This window comes from Fusarium flagelliforme, assembly GCF_020744385.1.
Source record: "Fusarium flagelliforme strain FIESC 12 MPI-CAGE-AA-0113 chromosome Unknown B0J16scaffold_6, whole genome shotgun sequence".
NCBI classification, from domain to species: Eukaryota; Fungi; Ascomycota; class Sordariomycetes; order Hypocreales; family Nectriaceae; genus Fusarium; species Fusarium flagelliforme.
The window spans coordinates 2,213,330-2,240,824 of record NW_025763508.1 but is presented as its reverse complement, the minus strand read 5'-3'; the positions used below and the strand labels follow the sequence as shown (position 1 = coordinate 2,240,824).

The window sequence follows — 27,495 nt, the reverse complement described above, 5'->3', positions numbered from 1 at the left end:
GAGGCTCTTACAATACCAGCGGAACGGCGTAATCTGGAATAACCTCATGCTGCCTCGTGTCCGGGTCAGCTAACCCGGTTGATTGACAGGTCAGATACGAAGTTTACATGAGGTACTCTGTACAGTAGAGCAAATCTAGATCGAGCACGTACTGTGCTGTACTGTAAAACAACCGACAAGCATAATCGTCATCGAGTGGGATCAATGAAGCTACAGTATCTAGCTTTGAGATTGTCAGACAAATTCCCAGTCTGGTCACTTCCGAGGCCGATCGCGTGGGGCATGTCGCAAATATGCTGCAGTTAGGGTAGCAGATCGTTAATATGTATGCACTTTATTGCAGACTTTTCGCTGAGAATGGATGGCTTTTAATGTCGTCTCCTCGGCGCGCTCTGTTATTTGTTACTACTTACTGCTTGTTTCAAAAAGTGGAAATTGAGAAATTGATTGACATGCTTCGTGCGCAAATCGCAACGTCGCACGCCATTTCAATGAGCCATTCTGCGCCGCTAATACAATGAAATACGTAGGGAGCTAGAAAGAGAAAGTAACAGCAATGCAATCATTTTTGCAAAGCAATTGCATTGGGAGGAAGGCGAGGTGGTTCTAAACGCTTACAACATCGAGTCATGGTACAGTAGCACGCATAATAATTGACAATGTTGAGTGCCGTACAGAGTACCATTGTAGATCTAGCTCCACGAGCCACCAGTGCTTCTCAATTCATCCAAAGGGTCTTCAGGTGAGCAACTTAATAAAACAAGGCTGATATACAGATACAGTAACGTATCTTTTACATAAAAGGTAATCCGGTATTTGGCCTATCGCTCCATCCAGCGGAGCACAGATTGCCATCCTTCTCCAGTATCTCGAGTCGCCATTTGCCTGACCGCCGCAGATGGGCAAGTCAGTGTCGTCATCCTTTCAAGCAGTATGTACTTAAGTACTGTAATTGTAGACCTACCGATTAGCCTAGATACGGTACAGTACTGAATTACAGTACACAACGAGTAATTCGGTAGCCTAGAACACATGGGTTTGGAAGGGGCGGAGGAAAATCCCTCAGCAGATTTGGGGTACAAGCCTGCCCGGCCAGTAACGACACAAGGTACCTGAGTACACACTTACAGTGAGATACCACCAGGGCTCCAGACACCGCAAAGCTTTGCACTTGGTAGACCTAGACACTTGTAAGTCCTTGTACTATCCAGTTAGCATGTACTCTATATTTTGAGGCAATATGAGATAGCAGAGTCGATAGACCGGGCATCCCGCATTGTCCAGATGGGGGTTATGTTTTGAATGAGAACCAGCGTATGGTACTCGTACGCCACACAGTGTTTTACTCTTTTCGTGAGGACGGACCATCATTGACCCCAAATCTTCATGGACCTCATGTAATTCAACGGTCAGGCTTTGCTGTTCATCATTGCCCATTTGCATCAAGATGGGGACCAATTGCCTTTTATTCTTGTACTATACATAGCTTAATTGATAGTATTTTCTTTTCTTCTTCTTGTTTTCCCTCAATTGTCGTCATTGTCAGCTATCAAGCTGTCAGCCACGAGCAGTTCGAGATATGTACATACAGAATAAGACAGATGAATGTGACCAATTAGAGTTCATTATTGGTCAGGATCTCAATTGACTTTTCTGTTTCTCATTTTATTTTCCCCCGTTTCCTCTATTGTTTACGTTTTGTATTATACTTTGTTATGCTTTCCCTTGTACTGTATCTCCAGGGTAATTTTACATTTCGACTCTCAATGTGAGTCTAGTCTGGCTGGAGTGCCTCTCAATCTCTTTCCCCCACATCTATTGTTGTTGCAATGCAATGCGCTGCAATGCTTCAACCCTTTTGCACCTCCACTGCTGAGATTATCGATTATCGTCTTGTTTCCATTCCCCACGCTCGCGCCGCCACACACTGTGCTCTTCACCTCTAGGCTGGACCGAGGAAAAAGCTCGACGAGCGAGAGGCTGTCTCTACTGGGCAAGGGTAAGAGCAGGGTCGATTTCGATGGGGCATCAGTGACCGACGTTTCATAATTACACACCCTAGCACACGGACTTTCCCAATTGGCACACCCTAGTAGGGAAAAAAGGTAGTTGTGACTGAGGAGAGAGAGAGAAAAACATCGATTCTGGGAGTGAGAGCGAGAAAAAAAATCGATCCAACCGACGCTACCGAGTAGAGCAAGGGTAGCTCCTACACTGGCGTGCTAGCTGGTGCAGACGCTACGGATTCTTTTGTCTCTAGCCTCGAAGTGGATGTTGATGCTACTGTATTGCGTTGTTTACTACACTGCTCTAGCAGGAGGTTGATTGTTGATCTGCAGTGTTGTTGTGCTTGTGCTTGTACTTGGGTTTGAATTGGTTGTTACGGGTTACGCTACCTGTTTCCCGCGGCTTGTCTCGCGCTTCAGTTTCACTCACTTTTGCACCATTTGTGATGATCTTTCTGTTGTTGGTGTCGATTTGCATAAGCCATACGAGTTAAAACAGGATAGACCTCAACCACATCATTAAGCTTAGGTCGTTCCATGTGCAATTGAGTCCGGTACGTCTACAGTACAGCTGATTTACAGCACAATCACGTCGCACTTTACTTTGCCAGGCCAATAACGTGAGAAGGCTAGGGTAGGTGATGGTGTAGCTAAACAGCAGGAGGGTGTGATGAAAATTTCCTTCCTTCCATCTGTCTACGTAAGGTACTGTAGCTGCTCTTTTCTGTACCGACTCGTGTCGCGCGGGCATTACAGTAGACTAATTGGCCACGGAGAAACAGAAAGAAACGAGGGCAAATTGAGCGCATAATGAGAAGGGAAAGTGGCACTGCAAGTGCATAATGATAACAGGAGCAAATCATTTAATTGCAGTGTCTACGAGGTACTGGACAGCTGGAGACTTTCTCTACACGGAAAGACTGAACTGGACTGGAGTGGACTGGACTGGGGGTAGGGTCGGAAGGGCCGTGAGAGGCTGGTACAATTCGTACAGTGGAGGAAAGAGCGTTTGTTTGTTGCTAGCTTGTATCTCGAGGGCCTTCCGGTCGTACCTGGAGATGGCATGGAGCTCATAACCTGGGGCATATTGGGATTCGCGAGGGACCATGCCAGGAACCTGAGCGAGACTCGTGGGAAGTGACTGATGGGCCCCATCCTAATCCACCCGTCCCGGCTTGGAAAGGCCCATTCAATTCTTTGCCTGGTGGATCCCTGCGTCGCCGTGGAACCCGTTTGATAGACCCCGGTCCTTTCTGTTCTGTCTTTTGCGAAGGGGGGGCCACAAAATGCAGAGCGCAGCGAGTAGGAAGCCCATGTGCATCAGAGTGAGAGACAATCAGTCTTGGAGAAATATGCAGGCATTGAGAGTGGGGCCCACATCAAGACCGGGTCTCCATCATTTGATCAGGGCCGAAGTCTGGTGGCAGGGGTTTGTGCGATTGTGGGCCGGCAAGCTCGCCGGGAAAGAACCAAAGCTCACGCATCTTTCTCTGGATTCAAAAAGAAGCTCTCTCCCGGCCTCAACCTTCTCTTTTTTCCTTTCCTCTTCACCCACGAATGCTTCATACATAAGCGTCCCTAACTTCGTGCGGTGCTTAGACACGTTCTTCCTTTTTTCCCCCTCCCCCTCGAACAAACCTTGTTCCTCTGTTTCTCTCACCAACAGAAAACAGCAGCACCAATTTCAGCTTTTATTCTCCCAAATACCTGCTGCCTGCCTACCTACAGCCGCGTCTTTTAATACCTAAGAATCGACATCTCTTTTCTCGTCACCCACAATGGCCGAAGAGAAGGCGGTCGGCGCTCCTGCGCTGGACACCAACATCGAGACTGGCGGCTTCGATGAGAAGCGAGGACAAGCTCCTCCCGCTACCCACAACCCCAAGGCTCCCGTCGCCGACGATGAAGAGCCCGATGAGGACATGGACGCCCTGATTGAGGACCTCGAGTCCGAGGACGGCCATGAGATCGACGACGAAGAGGAGACCACCCCCGGCGGTGGCCGTGTCGTCCCCGAGGATCAGCTCCAGACTGATTCTCGTGTCGGTTTGACTGAGGCTGAGGTTATCGCCCGTCGAAAGAAGTGGGGCTTGAACGCCATGAAAGAAGAGCGTGAGAACATGATTCTCAAGTTTCTGATGTTCTTCGTTGGTCCCATCCAATTTGTTATGGTACGTTTTCTTCTCCTTTCTCTTGCGCATCTTTTCAGCGATGTTTCGAATATTTGCGATTTCCCTCGATCTTCTACACTCATATGAAGCTCATTCGGGTGTCGTCTTGGGCAAATGTCGAAGCCATCGCAACTTACAAGATTTGTCCGCACGGGCCATGGTTCTAGCCCCGCTTTTACCCTCTACATTCCCCACTTTTCTGACTTCTCTCTCAACACCATCGTGTCTTCTCACCACTATCGTGACATCTCACTAACACCACATATAGGAAGCTGCCGCTGTTCTTGCTGCTGGTCTTGAGGACTGGATTGATTTCGGTGTTATCTGCGCTCTTCTCCTTCTTAACGCCTGTGTTGGATTCATCCAGGAGTACCAGTGCGTTCTACCTCCCGCCCCCTTACTTGTACATGGCTAACATATGATATAGAGCCGGTTCAATCGTCGATGAGCTAAAGAAGACTCTTGCTCTCAAGGCCGTCGTCCTCCGTGACGGTACCCTCAAGGAGATCGAAGCCCCTGAAGTTGTTCCCGGTGATATCCTCCAGGTTGAAGAGGGAACAATTATCCCCGCTGATGGTCGTTTCGTTACCGAAGGCTGCTTCTGTCAGGTTGATCAGTCTGCCATCACTGGCGAGTCTCTCGCTGTCGACAAGCACCATGGTGACAGCTGCTACGCTTCCTCTGCTGTCAAGCGTGGTGAGGCTTTTGTTATCGTTACTGCTACTGGTGACAACACCTTCGTCGGTCGTGCCGCTGCCCTTGTCTCCCAGTCTGCTGGTGGCTCTGGTCACTTCACTGAGGTCCTCAACGGCATTGGAACGATCCTTCTTGTTCTTGGTCAGTTGAACCACGAGTTTTCGCTCAGAAAACGTCCCGTTACCTCCTACAGTTCGCTAACATTCCTACAGTCGTTGCCACACTTTTGATCGTTTGGGTCAGCAGCTTCTACCGCTCCAATGGAATTGTTGATATCCTCCGTTTCACTCTTGCCATTACCATCGTTGGTGTCCCCGTCGGTCTTCCTGCTGTCGTTACCACCACCATGGCTGTCGGTGCCGCCTACCTCGCCAAGAAGCAGGCCATTGTCCAGAAGCTCTCCGCCATTGAGTCCCTTGCTGGTGTCGAGATTCTCTGCTCTGACAAGACTGGTACTCTGACCAAGAACAAGCTCTCTCTCGCTGAGCCTTTCTGTGTCGCCGGTGTTGAGCCTGATGACCTGATGCTTACTGCTTGCTTGGCTGCTTCCCGCAAGAAGAAGGGTATTGATGCTATCGACAAGGCTTTCCTCAAGGCTCTCAAGTACTACCCCCGCGCCAAGGGTGTTCTGTCCAAGTACAAGGTTCTTGACTTCCACCCCTTCGACCCCGTCTCCAAGAAGGTCCAGGCTGTTGTCGAATCCCCTCAAGGCGAGCGTATCATCTGTGTCAAGGGTGCCCCACTTTTCGTTCTCAAGACTGTCGAGGAGGACCACCCCATCCCCGAGGAGGTCGATACTGGTAAGTAGTATCCTATTATCATCAACAACATCATACTAATGCGTGGATAGCCTACAAGAACTGCGTGGCCGAATTCGCTACACGTGGCTTCCGATCTCTCGGTGTTGCTCGCAAGCGAGGTGAGGGTGCTTGGGAAATTCTCGGAATCATGCCTTGCTCTGACCCTCCTCGCCACGACACCGCCCGCACTATCAACGAGGCCAAGCGCCTTGGTCTTTCTATCAAGATGCTTACTGGTGACGCTGTCGGTATTGCCCGTGAGACTTCTCGTCAGCTCGGTCTCGGTACCAACGTCTACAACGCTGAGCGCCTTGGTCTTGGTGGCGGTGGTGACATGCCCGGTTCTGAGGTTTACGATTTCGTTGAGGCTGCCGATGGTTTTGCTGAGGTCTTCCCCCAGCACAAGTACAACGTCGTTGAGATTCTCCAGCAGCGTGGTTACCTGGTTGCCATGACTGGTGATGGTGTCAACGATGCTCCTTCTCTGAAGAAGGCCGATACTGGTATTGCCGTTGAGGGTGCTTCCGATGCTGCCCGATCTGCCTCTGATATCGTCTTCCTTGCCCCTGGCCTGGGTGCGATTATTGACGCTCTCAAAACTTCCCGTCAGATCTTCCACCGGTTAGTCTTCCCTTTCCTTCGACTTGAGCCTTGACTAACGAATTCACAGCATGTACGCCTACGTTGTCTACCGTATCGCTCTTTCCCTGCATATGGAGATCTTCCTCGGTCTCTGGATCGCCATCCTTAACCGATCTCTCAACATCGAGCTCGTCGTCTTCATTGCCATCTTCGCCGATATCGCTACCCTTGCCATCGCCTACGACAATGCTCCCTTCTCTCAGACTCCCGTCAAGTGGAACCTTCCCAAGCTCTGGGGTATGTCCGTTCTTCTCGGTGTTGTCCTGGCTGTCGGTACCTGGATCGCTCTTACCACCATGTACGCCAACTCTGAGGATGGTGGTATCGTCCAGAACTTCGGTAAGATCGACGAGGTCCTCTTCCTCGAGATCTCTCTTACTGAGAACTGGCTGATCTTCATCACCCGTGCCAACGGTCCTTTCTGGTCCTCCATCCCCTCTTGGCAGCTTTCTGGCGCCATCCTGGTCGTCGATATCCTTGCCACCCTCTTCTGTATCTTCGGTTGGTTCGTTGGTGGCCAGACCAGCATTGTCGCTGTTGTCCGTATCTGGATTTTCTCCTTCGGTGTCTTCTGTGTCATGGGTGGTCTTTACTACTTCATGCAGGGCAGCACTGGATTCGACAACCTCATGCACGGAAAGTCTCCCAAGCAGAACCAGAAGCAGCGATCCCTCGAGGACTTCGTTGTCTCTCTTCAGCGTGTTTCGACCCAGCACGAGAAGTCCCAGTAAATACAGATGGTATATACCCGGACCACCATCGACCGGACTTTTCACTTTCGCTATGTCCAAATTTGACCTGTAATACTCGCACACGAGTAGTGAGACTCCTGGAGCGGTTGAGGAAACTATCATACCCCTAGAACGTCTATTAGACACTTAATAATACAAGTAAAATAAATTATTTGCACCTACTTTCAGTGACCTTTCAACCCATCAATACTCTAACCTTGAACTTTCAATGACAACATTGCTCTTTCATCACGTGACGCAAAAAACTGGCTCTTTATCCATCCATCTTTCCCATGTATGTCGATTTTATTCATTCTCGAATGATATCATCCTGCAACCCGAATCATCTTATTCTTAGCGTTATATGCTTCTTGTTCTCATTCTTAAACTTGGTCATTTGATTGACAATCATATGGTAACGATTATATGCAGAGGAAAACTATGCTTCTACCACGACCATCATGAATCGTGAAATTCCTGGCTATTATTTCGGTGTGTTAATGTTTATTGACTATTCAGGAAGCTGGAAATTCAGGTCACTAATCCTGGAATAGACCAAGAGAAAAAGAAGTACTTCAAAATCGAAAAAACACAGACAGCGCCCTCGTCAGCGGCATGGTCTTCAGATGCTGTCAAAAGACGCAAGGTTGAGGACAAAGTTCAGAAGTCTGTCCAGCGGCGAGCATACCTGACGCGGAATCACATCAAACGTCACTTTCTTGCTAAAGATGCAGTTTGCTCTGCTCTTCTCACTCGAGAAATTGGTCTCTCATATGTTGCAGAGTGTGGTCGTGGCAGATTGGAAGATGGGGATCTTGGTGCTGCGGCGTGGGCAGACGGCTTGGTAGCCAAGGGTGATGTCCCTTTTGCACCGAGCTTTGCAAGGCAACGATATCCGAATATGCCGTGCTTTCACGTATCCGGTGAAGATGACAAGACGGGCTTAGGAGTTGCCTATGCTAGTAAGTCTTGGGACCGGATCCAACGTGTGGGCTGAATGAAGTTGCTAACTTGACGTGCAGCTTTGGACGAGGAAACTCTTGTAGGAAGCTATATCCCTACAGATAAGAATGACTCGTAAGTCCCGGATCCCCTGGACTGCATTGCTTGCTAACCCGATGCCTTCAGGATTCACTTCTCGAGGGAAGCCTCCAGTTCTTCTGGCAGGGCCTTAGCTTTTCGGACGGAGATGGTACGATGCCCTCAGATGTCGTCGATCAAGTACCACCGTCCCTCGCATAAAATATTGTTGACCTCTCGGGAGCCAGAGCATAGTTGTGGTCTATATCTATTTTCACCACTGTTGTCAGACCCTGAAGACGAGACTCGCCCGCATTGGCTTATTGGCGAGAGTGTGTTTCGACTCTGCCCGATGCGATGAACTTTACTGACATGAAATAGGAAATAATTATGAACGACTATCAGTCCGTCATGGCTTACACGATGAGTGGATGGTTCACAGCAGCACACCGGCTCCCCCCTCCTCAGACCTTGTCTGTGTACTTGGCACCAATAACGGATTGGTGCAAGCACGCTCGAACGAGACCCTCTCGGCCATTGCACCAAAAGTTACCTCGAAGGGCATGAAGCTTCCGCAAGATATATTCGCGCAAGATTTCCAAGAGGGGAATCACAATATTTTGCTAGCTGGTGGCAGACAACCCAGGCTTTGGATAACAGACCTTCGTGCTCCTGAGCCTCAGTGGTCGTTTTCCAAGCATGCGAGTTCCATCACACATATAAAGAGTGTCAATCCACATCAAGTTCTTGTGTCAGGACTACAGAGCTCAATGGCTCTCTACGATACACGATTCCTCTCAAGAAACCCCCGTGGAACCAAACCCCTTTTGTATTTCCCTGAACATCACAATGAGGCTCACGTCCACATTGGGTGGGACGTAGCCCCTGAGTTGAATGTTGTAGCTGCAGCGCAAGACAATGGGACTGTCAGGCTTTTCTCGTTAAGGTCAGGGCGGCACTTGCGGTGTCCAGCGGTGGAATCTGTCCATGTAAGTGCGCCTATCAAGGCACTGATGTTCCAAATAATGCCAAGGGAGAGGATGGCGAGTTTGTTTGTTGGCGAAGGGCCTTTGCTAAGGAAATTCTCGTTTGGAGTGAAGAGGTTGGAAGATGAGGTTTGACAGAGACCCGAATATTAGCATGATAGTCCACTCCACCAAACAATTGTTAATAGCTTGTCAGGTGTGTGTCAGAAGAATTGTCCTCTAAGGCTTAGGCTACAGAAATAAAGTAGCCTAAATGCTAGCCTAAGCTGGCCTAAGATGACCAAATTATTTCGTCTCTTATGCTCTCGGTAGCCAATTCTTCTGACACCCTAACGCTTGTTAACCAAGGCTTCGGTTCATATTTACTATGATTAGTTGAGCTCCTTCTCAAAGACCGGAGTAAGAGTTAGTAGCAAGAGCTGCATGGCAAAGCCATAAATGTCTAGAGCATGAATTATCGAGCAGCTGAGTGAGTGTCACCTGGTGATAAACAACTAACAAAAGCTGGCAAATTACGATGGCCAGCCTCGTTTCTTAAGCATCATAGACTTTCACAGATTCTTTTAGACTAATTATATCATGAGTCTAGGATTATACATGCAGCACTTCTTAATCGTAGACGGGGAATTTCCTAGATTAGAGAATGGCAATGGCACATACTTGCTGTTCTGCGCAGGTCTGTGTACCCTTCCTTCAGTGACTGACTAATACATTATGAGTATACCGAGAGGGAGCAGATATTGGCCGAGGAGCATTATACTTGCAAAATGTCGAGAACATCATGAGTATTGCTAGGGACATAGTTCTAGACGAGGTAGAATTCTCAGGTTCCAGTAGACAGTATGATTAAAACAAATTCAATAGCAAAACGTCTGACCTATCGAAAACAAATTCCTCACAAGCTTCCTTCATACGTCCCTCTTAAGACCAACCGAAGTTTTTCGTGGCAATTCAGAAATCATAGTTTCACTTCTTCCACCAAGCATTACAACTGTCGCCAACGCCGTCATTCGCGCACCGTTTGCAAGGCTCTGACACGCTTCTACCCTGCCGCTCGCAGGCTGCTCCCAACTCCTCACAGCGGGAGCATTTGCCCCTGCATCCTGTTTCGTGTTGTTGGAGCATGTGAGTTGCGTATTCTACCCCACATTTTTTGCAATTGCTCTTTGGGACATGGTCATCGTAGTCGTAATCCCCACACTCTTCGACGGTTGCACAAGATGTGCACTTGTTGCCATACCCTCGTCCTCGAACACAGGGTATACCGGCACTGACACAGCCTTTACATCGACCTTTGCAGGTTTTTTCATGTTTGCCATACACGTCATTGCGCCAGCAACGGGGGCAAGCGACTTTGCCTCTCTCTCGTACATCTTCCTCGTGCGTGTAGTCGCCGCATGGCAGCCCCTGTTCCTTGCAACGATCGCATTCTGCAGGCCATCTTGCAGAACGTATGCAGGGAACTCGGGCTTCGCGACAGAACTTGCACTGGCCCGGACAACCATACTTATGGGTTGGGGATGTTGTGGGCCCCAGACATTTTTCGCAAGTTCCTGGTGCAGCGGCAAGAACCAGGTGGTCGTGCGAGAACGACATGCACTGATCTGCATTCTCGCAAGTTTGACACTGTTGGTCATTGGAAGTGAGGCGAATGCAGGGCCGACCTTTTTCTACACAACTGCTGCATCGGCCTTGACAAGCTGACACATGTTCGACCAGATTGGACAATACGAAGGTCCCCCAGCATCTCGGGCAGTCGACTCTGGTTTGGTCTGGGTCGACGTTGCTTTCTTGAGAGACACCTGAACACTTCCTTCCCTTAGTTGAGCAAGGGAGGCATTGGAGAGGATCCTCAGCCCCTCGGATACAGGCCTCTGAGTCCTGATCGCACTCGAGACATCTGCCATAACATCGGGATGTGTGTTTCAGTAGATCATTGTGGTAAACACCACAACGATCGCAAATACCCGACTTCGATGTCGTCTGCTCAACTCCTGAGGTCTCCTCCTCAGACTCAGAGGATGTCCTGGTTCTAAGTGTGATTCCACGGCCATCCCCGAGATCAAAGGGCTCAGTTGTGCCTTCCAGTCCGGGCCCTGATCTTGGCCCTAGGCGATTTTCGGCGTTAGAGAATGGCTCGAATTCAGCTTGCTTGTGCTGAAGAAACGTCATACGCTCAATGATGTGTTTTGGTGTGTCTGAGAGGGCCGGTAGCAGCATGGGGTCTACTGCCTCAGCAATGACGGACTCAGGAAGATACTCAACATCAGGGCCTTGCGCACTGGTGAGTACCCACGATGGCTGAAGCACCTTTAGGTTTCCCCAGTCATTGGCTTCTTCTGGAGAGATTCCCTTTGAAGGTCTCTGTGGGCAAGTCTGACATGTTCTGAGACATAATCCAAGAACGCGATGTCCTCCCATGTTCCTTCGCGAACCTCCACGCGCTTGGAAAGGCTGAGGTCTTTCTTAAGTTGTTCCAGTACGCGTTCTCGGAGGGTTTCGAGTGAGCTTACGTGCTTTTCATCCGTTCTCACGACTGTCTCACCATGGTCAATGGAATTGTCGTGTTGCATCAGCATGTATTTGCAAATGTCTCGAATTCTGTTACGGATGGGCGATGGCAAATAATGTCTTGCTTTTGCATAAGCATACTTGGTGGGAACTCCATCTAAAATAATAAGTCAGTATGATAACTTCGCCAGAGGGTTCCGAAGACATTGATTCTTGACATGACTTACCTCGGAGTTTTCCCCATACCATCGGGAATACCACTTGCTGATTAAAGTAGGCGCTTTCACGGTCGCGGTATAATTCAAGACACTTAGTCCTTGAGAAGCTTTTGACCAAAGCATCAGGAGCGATGCTCCGGGCAACTCTAGACACTTCAACCCAATCCAAAGCGCTGGTTTCCAAGTGATATTTTCCATCTTGGAAACTGACGAGTCCCCCCTTCTCGGCGACCACGATGATCGAATGCCAAAGAACACAGCGCATGTACAAGAATTCCTGATACACGCTTTTGTATGCCAACTCATTCTCATTGAGGATGGTGGCATACATCCTTCGCACGATACGCACATTCTTTTCATCTGACGGTCGGTCGACACTTTTCAACATCTCTGCGCCTAGAGATCGGTCAAGTGACAGACTTCGTGTTTTCTTGAAGTGCTCGCGTAAGCGACTCATTAACTGTGGCAGTGAGGACTGTTGCTGGCCCTGTCGTAGCAGCCCCCAAACTGCCTTGGGCATCTGAAGGACTGGGATGACGCGATTCATTCCCTCCCACGGAGCCACGGGGCAGTCCTTCGGACGCAATCGCTTCATGAGCCTGTTTGTCTGGTCTATGAATACCATAGCGCGCCCTTTACGGGGAACAGGATCAGAGGAACGGGTGTCGAAAAGCACCATATTGATAATCTCTGCGAGGAGCACCAACGTTGCTGAGACCAGGTGGTCAGGGTGAGTGACGTCCACGGGAATCCTCACAGTTGGAAAAAACGAATAGTCGTGGTCTTCCATTTTCGATAAGAGCTCGTGGACCTTGAATACCCTGGTGTCGCCAACACGTCGTCGGCGGAGGACCTCTTCATGGCCCAACCCCAAGATCCTCGAATGTACTTTCATCCGGGATGTTTCACCGATGTCCTTCTGCGCTGCGTTTGTGTTCGTGGCGCTACCGGAATATGCGAAGCGTCTCCCTGACAGAAGGCCTATAATCATATAGGCTGTCACTGCGTCGCCGCAGGCGCTGGGGTCTGCGAGGTTGATCTTGGGGGCTGTGTCAAACATGTCCGGCCCCCAAGACTGCTGGCCGCTTGCGAATTGTATGCACGCCGGGTTGATAGAGGGGTTGGTGAGAGCTGCGATGATGCGTTCTCTACAGTTCTTTGTTGCGTTGGCCATCAGCAGTAAAAGCCACCCCTGGGTCTCAACAGGAACATTGTTGCGTGAACCGGCGGCCAGCATCAACTCGGTCAAGTTGCGCAGGATATCGCCTCCATGCTTTCTGTACCGTTCGATGGATTGTCGGATCTCGGGGTCATTTGCAATGGCATGTTCTACATTGATCCGTCAGCATTCCCAACCTAGCCAGAATGATTGACCTAAGAAGCACTTACCGACGTCGTGGTTTTTAGGTACATGTTTAAGGCCGCCTTCGATCCTCTTGGCACTCAGGAATAGAGAGTTCTCTTCGACTGACGACAGGTTACCATCGATAAGGTCCCTGATCGCTTTGTCATGATCAAGTTGGTTCATTTTATCGATTTCTTCCAGGCTGATCTCGTTCATCCTCTGGAAGATGAAGTCGAGGTTGAAACTTCCGCCGTCTGTCGTCGGAATATCCCCGTCATCTTCAGAATCTACTTCCAAAAACGCATCCCTATCGGCGTCACCGGCCTCATCATCGTCATTATACTTCTTGGCTACAACTGGGACAATCAGTTGTCGATTCTCATTGCTTTCACTGTGCCAGTGATAGGGACGCATGGGCTCTTTGCCCTTAGGGGAAGGGTACGAGTGATCTCCTGCATAATCGCAGTCTGGATCCGTGTCTTTTTGCATATTCACTTCTTTGTTAGAGTCCGATATGCATTGTTTTAAGAAAAGTAAGAAGAGAAAGGAGTCAAGGTGGGATTACCTTAGACCTTTGGTACGTAGTTGAATCTTAGCCATACAAGTGTCACTGTCAGTCAGTGCCAATGCCAGAGCCAGTGCTAGAAGTAATGTTGAATATGAATAAAGTGTACGGTAAGAATCCTGTCGTTGCAGTGCAGTATGTAAATCTTGTGGGATAGATGGGTGCAAAATGCAGAGAGCAGTTCAGAATAACTCGTAGGGCATCAAGTCAGGGGGGAGATATTAGATACCTAACTAATGCCCTTTGCTTGTATGTATCTGCTGATTGCCTTAGGCATATATGCAGGAAGCCTATAAAGCAGCTATGTGTAACCATAGGCAATCTTAGGCCTACCTTGCAAGGTAAATACCCGAGGACTACTAGAAGTAGTTCTCGTCCTTCTGTAGCCAGCCGAGACAAACCAAGCTCTTCCGTTTAACTTCCATGAGTAGTTCTCGTCCTTCTGTAGCCAGCTGAGATAAACCATGCTCTTCCTTTCCGTTCCTTTCCTTTCCTTTCGATATCTGGTTATGAGGCCAGTACGCATATCAAGTTACTTACAAGAGCGTAGATTAATAAGAAAAGACCTTATATTAGATAAGCAGGTATGTCAATAACTCGCAATAGTACAGTCGCAGTGCTGTTAGACTGCTATGTATCCAAGTAACCACCTTAGGTCCTAAGGTAGCTACTGCTTTTGGTGGTCCAACTAGTGCTATGGATAGAAACAGGTGCTTGGTTGGCAAGTGCCAAATACCATGGAAAGAGAAAAGGTAATGAGTTGTGAAGTAGATCTTAAAGATAAAGAGTGCGAAAACAGATATCTGGGACGAGACTTATGAATCGGCAATGGTAATGGCAGTGGCAGAATTTGTAACTTGAAATACGTTTACTGTAGCTTAATCAAGGCTGCTTGCCGTCACCCAAACAGCCCCGTTTGATATCTTGGCTTTTTGTCGCAAATCGTTCCCAAGGTAGGTATGTTAACAAAAGCTTCATTCACCGTAAAAGGGTTTGTTTGGTGTACCCAGCTTACTCAATACAGCCATTGATTTTGCTTTGCGTTTAGAGACGGCAGCGTTACTCACTTCAATTGATTTGCTCTGCTTCTCGCTGAGGGAAACTCTTAGATGGCAAACACTCCAATACCCGAAGAATGGCTTGTTCCAGCAAATAACATATATGTTGTATGCCTAGCCAATCTTGGCAAACAAACCCGACAAACCGCGCACATGACAAACTTCCTAGCCATTCAGGTATACCAAACGCTATATGGGCTGTGTGAAAAATTCCGGTCTGAGAGCTCACGTCGGAATCGTACGTAGAAAGGCTATGTTTTCATGGAATTGAACTGACAGTGTATGCCAAGAAGAGTTCGTACAGTCCAATAGCTTTACGAAATAGCAATCGTTGATCGAGCATCTCGGTAGGTGCTCGTACACACTCTCATACTAATGACGTGATAAAGCTTCATCCACGATATTTCAAAAATGAGCAGCAATGAATTGCCCAGCGGTAGAAGAAGAAAGGTTCTCAGCGTAGTCGCAGGAAGGGTTGAACAAGTTGGCAACACATCACAATCGATTTTCCTCACCCGGCACGCAGATACATTCCACCAACGATGCAGAGTCAACTACTGGGCTGAACCATTGGGCGTTCTGCTTGCCTTGATTTTGAGGGATATCTTGGACACCATAATCCTGCTCGTGCCGAATCAGATGGGTTACAGAAGAATTGTCCTCTAAGGCTTAGGCTACCATAACAAAGTAGCCTGAACTGACATAAAGTGGTCAAATTACTTGGTCTCTTATGCTAACGGGGTCAATTCTTCTGATACCCTGAGGCGGATGTAAGGCTTCATAGCTCCATCCCAAATGCAGGCACTCAATTCCAGGCCCATATATCCATTTATCCTTTGAAAAAGACGCATGTGCTTGATTAAGTATGATCGGCGGTTTAGATGGTACTCATGCACACAATTGTAACAACTTAGGTACCTTATGAAGTATGCTGTGGACAACTCGAGATTTCTTACTATGAAAGTCTTCATAGAGGGAGTTATCGTAGTAAGGCGCTATCGGCCTGATGTGCTTTGCTCGATAAGAACATACAGTAGAGCTAGCCTGAGGTTGTCTATTCAGGCAGGATCTTAGACAAAACCGCCAGCTCAATGAACTGGTACATAGAAGGTAGTCTAGGCAGAGAGACAAGAGTTTCCACCCTTGCATTAGTAACTGTGATAGGGAGAGTAAACGAGGATATCGAATCAAGATTGATGTGCATGTGAGAAGAGGCGACCTCACTTCTCTGCGCAGGTAGAAAGAACCAAGGCCACACATGACTACGCACAAGCAACACCAAAGGATGCATATAGCAGTCCGGCAATTTAAAGATGTATATTGTGCACACCGAGGACTATAAAGTGTCTTCCAAAAGGAAAGCTTAAGAATCGCCTTTAAAGTTTACCCAAGAACTTATAACAATTTACCCAACAATCCTCAGTCTACCAGAGAAAGCGAAGAAAGTTCAACAAGAACTGGAACAAAGAGAACCTAACAGCAGCACAGTCGATAAGTTGATAATTGCAAAACAGATAGAGGTGGGCAGCAAAGCACTCTTTGCCTTGCGGGCGATATTCTCTTAGCTCTCAAGGATGTTCACGATGACAGAGACTTCAAGGAGACCCACGAATGTCTAAGAGATGTAAGTATAGATAGACATAGAGACCCGGTTGCATGGTGACTTCTTTCCATTGCGTAATATAATACCAGGCTTACCACAGACCACCGAGACACCCCCATAATAGATAGCACAACTTTCTTATAGATAAGTACACAAGCAAGTAGATAAAGTAGAGCAGTCCCAATATTTAATCGTGTTGTATTCTAAATCGAGTGTGTGAGACGGTGGACTGCAATCAATCCACGGCATCTCGCTACTTGAGCATGAGGCCGTGTTTGCCGACAAGTGTGTATATATATACAAGCATACGTACATCCAATACTATTTAAACAAACAGCTCCAAAATGTCCAATGCACGTCGTATATCCTCTTCTTGTTGATAGCTGCGATGAGACCGATGCAGCGATTCTCTTTTCCGATTAACAAATGAAATCCGATGCTGTGACCTCCATGAACCGAACTAAACATATACAAGAAACGCCGTAAAAGCAGATAGATAATTTACAAAGTTGTTTTTTCAACCTGAAGTAACCCTCTAGACAGTCCGTCATCGGCTGCTCGATGACGATGGCCGTGGAGAAGCAGATTGTTTGCGGTTGAATGTTCCAGCCAGATTAGGAAACGCCTTAGCAAAGGCATCACCCAGCTTCCAGTTATCCAAATTCCGTAGATGGCGTTCAAACACAGGGTTGATCATCAGTTCTTCGCTCTCCGGATCCTGGAGCAACGTATCGGTCTCCTCGTATGGCCACGATAGTGAGAGGGTTGTGGTAAAGGGGACAAAGAAGTTATCGAAGGGATACAACGAGGGATTGTGATCTAGAATAAGGCGTTCACGCATTTTGGGGAAAGGAACATGGTCGAGCCAAGCAGCATGTGGGATACTGGTCTGACAGGGAAGTGGCATCATCCATTCTGGGAGGCGGTCATAATTCTCCTGTGTGGGTTCGATCTGCCAGCGCATGACGAGAAACATCATGTAAAGCACCGCAACGCGCTCAGGGAGAGTCGATATGTCAGGAAAAGTGGCGAGGATATCAGTGAAGACTTTAGATAGGGGGTGGCTGTATGCGCTGTTGGCGGGATTGAGGAGTGACGATACAGAAGGGTAGCGGGGACCAACAACGTCCTGAGCCGGAACACCGTCTGCAGCACACTGGCGACGCTCGCTCAAAAAGTCAAGCAACAAAGAGTCGAGAGGACATGTTGGGTGGCAGTTCTTTATTGGCGCTGTAGGGTCGATGGTACTGGGGTCGCTGCGAGGATGAACCGAACGGCCAGTGGTGCTCACAGCAGGACTGTACCCAGGACTATGGGTACTCTCAGGTGTGTGAGCGGCCGACAGGCTGTGCTGAATTTGAGCTTGATGCTGTCCTTGGTGTTGTTGTTCTTGTGTATGTGTAGGCTGGCTTGGCTTTCCTTGCGAGCCCCAACTTGCCGAGCGACTATGCAAAGCACGTTCCTGATTTACACCGGTCCAGTCGTGCTTCATTGGCATGTGGTGGAACTGAGGCGTGTCTTGGGCGCCGTTGACGCCATTTTGGATGCGATTGACCCGCTGTGAGGGCTCAAGTAGAAACTCCAGTCCAAGTCGTTCAGGGCCCATGTCGAGCCCATGTTGGAGACTACGGCGCTGTTGAGTTAACTGACTCGCGGCCTGTGATTCAGCGTTGGTTGCGCCGCCAGCGGATGAATGAGGAGGATGGTGATGAGGGTGATGTTGCGTTTGCGTTTGCTGCTGCTGTTGCTGTTGTAGTAGATGCCAGTGAGCTTGGCTAGGAGGGTCATGACTGGGAGGAGATGCAGCACTGCCAGGAGTAGAAGCGGCGTGTGTGTTGTTGTGTACGCTTAGAGTGGCAGGGTGTTGCACTGGGGGTGCATATGTTTGAGCCGGTGATACATAAGCCTGCTCGATAGCAGCTGTACATCTTTGTTAGTCCTGGATATATCATCACGAAGTAGTCAGCTTACCTTGGCCAATGATAGGCTGAAGCATGGCAACAATGCCAGCTAAGCGACGCTTGATGTCGGCATTTTCTTGCTCAACTGCCTCCTTGGCTCGAAGAACGCTCTGAAGTTCCTGGTACGGTTGTTGATTAGTGAGCTCCTGAATACGACGCTCAAGGGTATCGATCTGATTCTTCGTGCGCTCACGAATGGCTCGTTGAGCTTCACGATCTTGAAAAGTGTTAGTGAAGGTGTCTTTGATAGCACTTATCTTATCAGATGCGACCAGAGGAAGCAGGAAGTCTGAAGATAGAAGAAGATAGAGGGGAAGAGATCAACAGCTAATCAATAGCAGGGATAAGGCAAGGGGAGTGGAAATCGTTGTGCGTCAGCAGCTTAACTGAGTCAAAAACCTGATAGGTGGATGACATGCCACCAGAGAAGCCAAAGGCAACATCAAACTAATACTGCACTCACCATTCGCTCTCTTCTTAGCCAATTGCTCTGGTGTCAAATTGGCAACTCCTCTACTTCCAGGACCAGACTTTTTTCTTCTCTTGGCGCTCTCATCATTGCCAGCTGGAGACGACGGATTGATCGCGTCGGAGTCGCGCTTGAGAGAAATCGCATCATCGTCGGGGCCGAGACCAAGACCTTGACCGGCAGGACTTGCAACAGTCCCCGGTGTATCGGGGCCAGGGCCGGAACCTTGACCGGAGGCCATTGGAGCAGAGCAGAACTAGCCCCCGTCACGGGGTGGAGTGGGTTACTTCTCTGAGGAAAGGAAATGGAAGACGGGAAGGGTGAATGCGACGGATGGTTCCCGCGCCGTGCCTGAGAGTGTGGGGGTAGAGAAAAAAGAAAGACGGGGATGAGTTGCGAGTATCCACCTTCACCCAAAAGGAAAGTGAAAGGTACGGTAGGTACCTTTTGGTTGGGGAGTAGGCAGGAACGACAAGAGGAAAGTAGCAAAACTCTCTTTCCTTTTCTGACCCAAGGACCCTGTCCAAGTACCTGTAGGTAGAATATCGCACGCCTGTTCCTTCTCTGGCCTGCTCTGATAGACTTTGATCGATACGACTTGGCGAGTCAGGAACAAGCGAAGCAAAACAAAGCGAAGAGAAAAGAGAGAGAGGTTAAGGGGAATAATACGGGTATGAAGGATTTCCCACGCTCCTTCTTCGCCAATGAAGTGATTTGACTGTGGGGTTCTTTCCTTTCTCAATTTGCTTGCTCAACGCGGCAAAGACAAGGACAAGGGGAAGGGGATAAAGAGACCAGCCGAGGCGAGGCCAGACCAGATTAGATCAGATCAGATCTGCCTCTAGCCAAGGCTAAGAGAAGCTACAGTAAGATCGTGTCGTCGCGTCGCACAAAAGTGATCTACTTACTGTACGTGCGGATGTACTGTAGACTACCGGGTCTGTGGGAACAATTGTGACTGGAAAGACAGGTTGGGGTGTTCGAATGGGGGGAGCGTTGACTCATAAAGCCCGCTGCTGCAAAATGTGACCGAGTCATGGACCCCTGACCATCTGAAGGAAGGTGGCTTGGTGGGTGCACAGTCTTGGTCATGTGATACCGATCTGCAACTTCAAAGTTCATCAAGTTCAGGAATCATCGCACCGACGACTAATTCGCCAGATTTATGCTCACCAAATGCAACGAAACGTTCCATAAAGCTGAGATTGAAACTAAGCCTTCTGCATCATGGGCCAGTACTGTCACTCACCATCTTTCAGATAAGAAAGAATGCACAAGTCCAACGTGATGTTACAATTACTATAAAGCCGCAAACAAAAGGAGATGATCCTCTTTCTTCCCCCAAAACCGCTCTTACTCAATATTGGCCTCTACCGCGAGATGTCCCCAATCTTTGCCTCGTCCTTTTGTGATTGACCTCACATCCTAAAACCTATCCGTTTCTTCATACTAGCCATACAGCGTTGCCTATATTCAATGAACCCAATATATGATATCCGTGCGCCTGACTCTTATTCCGCCGATGCCCTGGCAAGAGCCTCGTGCAGGTGAGGTGGGAACCTGTATCGAAGCTGACTGGTGTATGTTGTCAGATCCAGGGTCATCTGCTTCAGTTGTTCCACCATCATGCGACGAGTTCCCTCGTTGCCGCTGAACTGGCCGCTTGTCAGCTGCTCGCGTTGGCGAACGCAGGAGATGATGGTCCACATCAAAAGGTTGGGAACGTTAATAGACACGGGCTGTGAGAGACCCGAGAACTTGGAGGCGTAGGCTCGGATAGTGCTGCCATCGCCTGCTGCGTCTAGAGGCAGGATCTCGAGGCTTCGGATTCTCTGTTTTCACGTTAGCATCATTCTTATACATGGCAGGTTTGCATTCAACTTACGTCAAGGCACTGTGCCCATTGTCCGGCTTCAACCAGTCCCTTGATACTGCTCATTTCCAGCAGCACACGGCAGGCCACCTTGTTCTGGTCCTGAATTCTCCTGTAGAACATGGCGTCTCGCTCGTACATGCTCATCATAGTCTTGGCCAACTCGACAGGGTCGTCGATGGCTGCCAGGCTGAGACTGCTGCCAGTATCGGCCTCTTGCCCACCGGCGCGGGGCTTGACGGGCATAAGACGCATAGGGTCCTCGCCAATCTCGAGAGACACGGCCTCACTCAGCGCGCGGCTAACAATAGCGACGACGGTGTCGTACTCGCCAGCGAGATGGTATAACAAGACAGAATCTGTAGTGCGACCGTTCTCGTCCGCGAAGCTGGCGGCCTGAAGAGTAACTGTGTTGACAAAGTCATCCTCAGCGTCAAGGCCAATAAGAGGGCCGCGCTCCTCGATGATACCACGAATTCTTCGGCCATCTGGTCGGATATCACCGATCAACTTGCTGAATTCGCGTGTCTCGAGTACCAACTCGCGAAGGGCCTCGTGGCACAGGCTTCCGTGTCGTTGGCCAGCCTCGCCCTCGAGGTCCTGGTTAAGACAGATAAGTGTCAAGTAGTCAACAGCAGACACGACATCCGCAGCTCTAAAGTCACGAGTGTAGTATCCAATCATGCGACCAAAGTTGATCTGAGGTAGGTTCTTGGTACTGTAGCTGCGGAGGTCGTTGGATGGCGACATGGCGTCACTTGGTCGAAGCAGACCGTAAAACTCGAGCGCCAGACCAAAGTGCACGGCGTCAACATATGAGAAGGGGTAGAGATAGGCGATGGCATCCTCGAACATACCCGACAAGATTTGCAGGTAGAAGAACATGCCAAAGCTTCCGTTGCTATCTTCCGAGTTGGCCTTGGGGAAGTGCTTCAGACCAATCTCTCGGATGCTGGATTGCAACTCGGCCAAGCCATATGACTCGCCAGCCATCTCAATTGTCTTATCGCCCTCTCGCGCCAGGTTGAACTGAAGCCAGATCCAATCATTGATATCTGTGTTAAGTCCGTCCAGGTTGCGGTTACCGAGCTCGATACGCCCAATGACCTTGTAACAAGCCATGCGGAATGGATCGATAGAGTTTTCGGGGGCATTGCGGGATCGCTGGATGTACTCATTTGTGCAACGATCGAGAAGCTTTCTGTTGGTAAGGCGTCGATCCTCACTGGCAGCGTAGTTGTTCAAGTATGTAGCAAAGGTTCTATCGATGCCTCGGAACTGGTTGGTGTTGTCGTTGACATACTTGGCAGCTTCACTCACGTGTCCAGAGCGGAGCAGGTAGAAGACAATGGCCCAAACATACTCGCCCTGAACTTGCTGAAGCTCAGTGTTGTCGGGGACCAAGTCTTTTCGTGCAGACCGTAGCCGGATATACGCCTTGACCTTGCTAACGATATCAGGTAGACCACCAAGCTTCGCCTCGTGAGGGTGCTTGGCAATAAGTGACTCGACTTCACGCAAGAACTGCTTCTCCAAGAAACTGTTTGCGCCAGTAAGAATGCGCTTTCGCATCTCAACTGACTTGGAGGAGTTGGGGTTATCGTTCAGATACATATCTGCAAATTCGCGCTCCTTGGCTGTCGCGTTGTTAAGGGTTGTCTCGGCATCAGGGTTCTCGCCCACGATCTCCATGACGGCCAGGTATGCTTCCACGACGTGGGGCGCATGAGGATCATGGGACTTTTGTTCGACAGCCGCGAGCTCAGAGAGGATGGGATAAGGTCGCTTGAGTAAACGAGCAGTGTTAAGGTTGCGAATCTTCTCCGAGAGACGCCCCTGTCGCTCACGAAGTACCCTGTCATCAGATGAGACACGTCCGTCAAGGCCTCCAGATTCTGAAGAACGATCGACATCCGAGAAATCTGTCTGATGGGCTCCAATTCGGCTGGGCGTTCCAATAACAGATTTCTGGAGTGTGGACCTGCCGAGAACACTGGCCCTGCCAGACTTGGCAGCTGGCGCCTGGCTCTTACGCCTGGAGCGACCGAAAGCACTCTGAGATTCGCGTCCGGAGGTAGCAACATCATCACGGGGAGTGATTCCAAAGTGCTGATAGATGCGCTTTCGTTGCGCCTCCCACTCCATTGTAACATTGTCTTCGAGGAAATTATCAAAGTCGCGAACTGATCGATCGATTCCGTCGGCAATCATGCTAAGAGTCGTCTTGGTCTGGAGGTTCGAGAGATATGTTTCGACATCGAGTTCGCTGGGGGCGTAGCCGTGGTTAGCTCGCTCAGTGCGGCCGGCCTGAATGTCGAGAAGACCGAGGTCCTTGGCAGCAACACCAGGGTCGACACCGGAGGCTGCGAGAAGGTAGTGAGCTTTGCCGCCGAGAGGTTTGTCACTAGGCTTGGACTGAAGTTTTCTCAATCGATGTCGCAGATCGCCCAAACCGAGCTCGAGACTAGGGAGATCCTCCATGTTGGCTTTGCCATCAGCTTTCTGGCTTTTAGCAAAGAGACTGTCGAAGTAGGCACCCGCTGGCTGTGATTGCGCTTGAGGTTGTCCATTGGGGGCCTGGCTAGCAAAAAGGCTTCCACCTAGTGTGCTTCCGCCGAAAGTGCTTCCACCCAGCATGGAAGGCGCGTTCTGTTGGGGTTGCTGCTGCTGCTGCTGCTGCTGTTGCTGCGGTTGGCCGAAGAGCGATGGCTTCGCAGCAGCCGTGGGTTGCGCTAGAGAGGAGCCAAACAGCGATGGTTTCTGCTGTTGCTGTTGCTGTTGCTGCTGCTGGTTGCCAAACAGACCGCCACCTGTAGTTCCAGTTTGCTGAGGTTGCGCCTGCTGTCCGAAGAGTCCAGTGCCTGTGGTCGTGCTTGGCTGCTGTGTTGTAGTCGACTGACCAAAGAGGCCACCGCCCGTAGTACCCGTCTGTGGTTGCTGCTGCTGCTGTTGTTGTTGCGGCTGCCCGAACAAACCACCGCCGGTCGTAGCGGGCTTATTTGCGCCAAGTCCTCCAAACAAGCCTCCTCCCGTCGTGCCAGTCTGTTGTTGCTGTTGGTTTTGCGCTGGTTGGCCGAACAAACCACCGCCAGTGGTTCCGCTCTGCTGGTTTTGTGTTGTTGACTGCCCAAACAGTCCTCCGCCTGTCGTGCCACCGGTATTGCCTCCAAACAGCGAGCTGCCGCCCGTGTTGGCAGACTGTCCAAAGAGAGACATGGTGCCTCGATTATCGAAAGGTCCTGGGGAAATTGAAGGATGGAGGTTCCTCAGGTCAATGGATGAGGCGATGGAGTATTGATGACAGACGAGCTGTCCTGATGCGTGGGTGAGGAAATATAAAAAAAAAGCCTGGTCAACAACAGACAAAGTCGGCGCGCGTTTGTTTCTACAAATTTAGGAGTGGGCCACGGTCAAGGATTCATGGATGCTGGAGGTGAAGCTTTGGCCAATCAGAGAGAGGATATGCTCCTAGGCAACGCTAGGTTAAACAAATCACAGCGTCAATGCCAACGAGAGCTTAACTGTAGCTTTGAACCAACAAGGAACTTTAAGCTTTAAGATACCGGATCACAGGAATCATCAAAGAAAGATTTCATTACTCTAGTTCGTTCGTTATTTTAGTAGTTACGTCGTGTCGGCCCATTCACACGCGTGTGATCAATCATTCATTACTGGCCTTTATACGAATTCCAACGCTAAATCCCTTAATCAAGCGCTCATCGACTACATACCCATTCACGTTTAATATAGATAAGCTCAACCTCTAAGCACCGTTGACAGCACCATTAACGGCACCGTTCATACGAGCCTTCTTGGAGGTAGCCTTATCAATCTTGCTTCGGTAGTCTTGCTGGGTCTTGCACATGTCCAAGAAGACCTCGTACTTGGCATCCAGAAGCGCCTTCTCATCCTCATCAGTGCTGGGGTCAACCAGTCGACCTCGCTTGCTCATGCGATCCATGATGCTCCAGAGAGACTCGGGCTCACTGCCGTCCTCCTTGCTGTGGCTGGCTGCCTTTGCGCCGAGCATGGCAGCGCCGTGAACGACAGCAGCGTTGACGTATCGTGGGATCAAGACAGGCATGCCACAAGCAGTGGCCAGGAGGTTCATGAGGACGGGGTTCTGGCATTGAGAACCAGACATGAAGATGGAAGAGATCTCATGGCCGGCGTTGTTCATCTGCTCGACGATCTGTCGTGTCTGCATGGCGATGAACTCCATCGTGGCATAGTACCACAGAGCCATGTTGTTGGTACTCTTGTCACTATCCAAGCCAATCATGCTACCCTTCATCTTGGGATCAGCGATGGGTGAGCGGTTGCCCCACAAGTCGCCATAGAAGAAGTGGTGGCGTCCCAAGTACGAGATTGAAGGAGCGCTGTGCTTCTCCTTCATGAGTTCAAGGTGAGCGTTGAGAAAGTCGTAGATGTGCTTGTCCTCGGCCTTGGCCAGGGCGCATGTCTCATTGTAGGCGGGGTGGATGTCAAGCATGTGTCGTAGAAGTTCTCCAGTTGCAGATTGACCACCCTCAGCCATCCAGAACTCGGGAAGGAGAACATCACGGTATGGACCCCAGACACCAGGAACGAAAACAGGTTCTCTGGACAGAGCCAAGTGGCATGTCGAGGTTCCGGCGACGGCAGCCAGGCGAGTGAAAGCTTGGGCGAGATCATTGTGTGGTACAGCAGCATTGAGCTCGTCGTCACCAAGGTCGACCTTAGCGCCTACGGTTCCAATCCAGCCTGCGTATGCGTCAATGACGCCGCTTCCCACGGGGATGCCCATAGGGAGGCCGAGTTGGTTGGCGGCTAGTCGACTCAGGGTGCCCACCGGCTCGCCCGCACTGACATATGTTCCGTTCTGTGAAAACCATGGTTAGCTTTGATGTACCAAAGAATGGCGCATTAGAACCAAAGGGAGAAAGTATGAAAAGGCTCACCACCCCGTTAACACCACCCATCTGCTTGAAATCATCCTTGGTCAAGTCACCTAGACCAATGTCATGGTAGAAGTCCTCTTGCCAACCCTTGACACTGCCGTCGACGCCAACAGGAACGTAACCCTGCTTGCAAACAACGCTGCAGTAGCTGCGAGTCTCATTGCCAGTAGCCAAGTGGGTGAGAGCATCTGCAAGGTCGTAAAACTTTGCCCGCTCGAACAGCTCTGGAGGCATATGGTTCTTGAGCCAAAGAACCTTGGGCATCTCCATCTCGATGCTCATCTTTCCACCAACGTACTTGAGGAGCTTGTGGTTGGTGTTATTGATCTTCTCGGTCTCTTCAACAGGTCGGTGGTCAAGCCACAAGATGACATTTCGATCGTTGCCATCGTTTGTGAAATCAGGACCGGTGACAGGGAGGGGCTCGTCGGTATCGTGAGTGAAGACAGCAAGAGAGCAGGTGGCATCGAAGCCAATTCCCTTGATGCTGGAGGGGTTGACAGTGGATTCGCTGACCACACGGCGGACACATTCGCAGATGCATTGCCAGATGTCTGTTGTAGATTGTTCCTGGGCGGGAGTTAGAGGGAATCGGATTTGGAGAACTGTAGGTACAACGTACGTAGTAGCCATTCTCAGGCTGCCATAACTTGATGTTCTCAGAAGCTAAAGCCTTGATATCTCCAGTCTCATCAATAATACAGGCTCGAGCAGAACCGGTACCGACATCGACACCGATGTAATGATCCTGTGCAAGAGAAGTTAGTAGAGTTCATGATGTTAACCTGCGGCTACCGCAGCCACCACCAACGGTTGGGAGCTGGAGCTTGATGGTTGCATACCAAGACTTGAGGAGGTCTATCCATTGTGAAAGAAGAACTAGTCAGACAAAATCCTGATATGATAGAAAGCTGAGAGGACGAGGGAACTCACTCCATGACTTTGATGGGTTTGTGATTGCTATACATAATAAAAGATCAAGTCTGGGCGCAAGAGTGACGGTTGTGCTTTATTGCCCCAAGGATAAGTAAGCTCAGGCTTGCGTCAAAAACAATCCCAAATGGGGAAGACGATGAGGGGAAAGAGGTCGGGTGTGAGGCGAGGCGAGGCAAGGCAATGATGAGGCGTCACCCCGCGTAAAAAAGAAAAAGCAATCCTAATGATAGAAATAGAGTCTGGAACTTTGAGGTGAGAGGGTGTGTGTGTGTGTGGGAAGAAGCCCAAGATAGTAATCGAGTGGTCAGCTAAGCGTTGAATGTCTTAGCTATTGGGGTGTAATGCTTTGTAACTTTGTTTTCAATGATGATTAACAAACAGGAAGATGAGGAGCTCGCTCGTATATACGTAGTATTTACAGTATATCTATTTATCTATCGTACTTATACCCAGCAATTGACATGTGGAACCTTTTAGAAATAAGCTCGTGGACACTTTTTATTATGGACTTTTCCCGATCGTGAGAGAGAATCAGTCGAGCTACGGCCAGTCATGATGAGAGAGAGGAAGCTCCATCATGGCAAACAATGGAGCTTTGACAATGATAATCCTGGGGATGAACTGGGGGACAAGGGGGACCCCCACTAACTGCAGTAAATATCCACTACAGGGTGGGGGAGGCGAAAGGAATATGGCACTTCCAAGAGCTCTAGAAGCTGAATAGACAAATGCAATGCAACTGTAGCTGCAGCTGCAGCTGCATCGATTCAGGTCTCCTCTTCTCTGCTGCAGTGGCGGTTCACCCATCCATGAATTCATACCTACTACCTACTGAGGTATCATACAGCAAGCAGTACAGTATCTCCATAAGACTAGACTAGACTCTTCCTCATGCTTCTCTCCACTAGAAACCACCGGAGCCCTGAAATAGTTACCCCAAATCAAACGACCTTTCCGTTTTCTG

The 27,495-nt window shown here is 49.6% G+C and overlaps 6 protein-coding genes across 6 annotated transcripts; 2 read left to right on the top strand and 4 right to left on the bottom strand.

Annotated features, from left to right (window-relative positions):
* Positions 1–3,368: 3,368 nt before the first annotated feature.
* B0J16DRAFT_347554 (plasma membrane ATPase) lies at positions 3,369–7,228 on the top strand. The gene is made up of 6 exons (XM_046128582.1): positions 3,369–4,177; positions 4,446–4,552; positions 4,605–5,014; positions 5,086–5,673; positions 5,724–6,294; positions 6,344–7,228. The coding sequence occupies exons 1-6, from the start codon at positions 3,785–3,787 to the stop codon at positions 7,044–7,046; spliced, it is 2,772 nt and encodes a 923-aa protein (XP_045980297.1). The 5' UTR covers positions 3,369–3,784; the 3' UTR covers positions 7,047–7,228.
* A 155-nt stretch (positions 7,229–7,383) lies between these two features.
* Positions 7,384–9,343, top strand: B0J16DRAFT_347553 (uncharacterized protein). The gene is made up of 5 exons (XM_046128581.1): positions 7,384–7,538; positions 7,601–8,008; positions 8,069–8,123; positions 8,175–8,398; positions 8,448–9,343. The coding sequence occupies exons 1-5, from the start codon at positions 7,508–7,510 to the stop codon at positions 9,185–9,187; spliced, it is 1,458 nt and encodes a 485-aa protein (XP_045980296.1). The 5' UTR covers positions 7,384–7,507; the 3' UTR covers positions 9,188–9,343.
* An 848-nt stretch (positions 9,344–10,191) lies between these two features.
* B0J16DRAFT_323195 (uncharacterized protein) lies at positions 10,192–13,615 on the bottom strand (the record flags this gene model as incomplete). Its single annotated transcript, XM_046125763.1, has 5 exons — positions 10,192–10,678; positions 10,758–11,506; positions 11,566–11,720; positions 11,791–13,110; positions 13,171–13,615. 5 exons carry the CDS (start codon positions 13,613–13,615, stop codon positions 10,192–10,194), a joined length of 3,156 nt encoding a protein of 1,051 aa, XP_045980295.1.
* A 3,168-nt stretch (positions 13,616–16,783) lies between these two features.
* Positions 16,784–19,023, bottom strand: B0J16DRAFT_403036 (uncharacterized protein; the record flags this gene model as incomplete). Its single annotated transcript, XM_046132694.1, has 3 exons — positions 16,784–18,272; positions 18,324–18,602; positions 18,777–19,023. The coding sequence occupies 3 exons, from the start codon at positions 19,021–19,023 to the stop codon at positions 16,900–16,902; spliced, it is 1,899 nt and encodes a 632-aa protein (XP_045980294.1). The 3' UTR covers positions 16,784–16,899.
* An 897-nt stretch (positions 19,024–19,920) lies between these two features.
* On the bottom strand, positions 19,921–24,028 carry B0J16DRAFT_308891 (Nup93/Nic96-domain-containing protein). The gene is made up of 2 exons (XM_046124890.1): positions 20,668–24,028; positions 19,921–20,614 (listed from the first exon to the last, which is right to left on the bottom strand). The coding sequence occupies exons 1-2, from the start codon at positions 23,869–23,871 to the stop codon at positions 20,294–20,296; spliced, it is 3,525 nt and encodes a 1,174-aa protein (XP_045980293.1). The 5' UTR covers positions 23,872–24,028; the 3' UTR covers positions 19,921–20,293.
* Positions 24,029–24,243: 215 nt separating this feature from the next.
* Positions 24,244–26,935, bottom strand: B0J16DRAFT_308889 (uncharacterized protein). The gene is made up of 5 exons (XM_046124889.1): positions 26,529–26,935; positions 26,438–26,453; positions 26,218–26,343; positions 25,596–26,165; positions 24,244–25,516 (listed from the first exon to the last, which is right to left on the bottom strand). The coding sequence occupies exons 1-5, from the start codon at positions 26,561–26,563 to the stop codon at positions 24,419–24,421; spliced, it is 1,845 nt and encodes a 614-aa protein (XP_045980292.1). The 5' UTR covers positions 26,564–26,935; the 3' UTR covers positions 24,244–24,418.
* Positions 26,936–27,495: the final 560 nt, after the last annotated feature.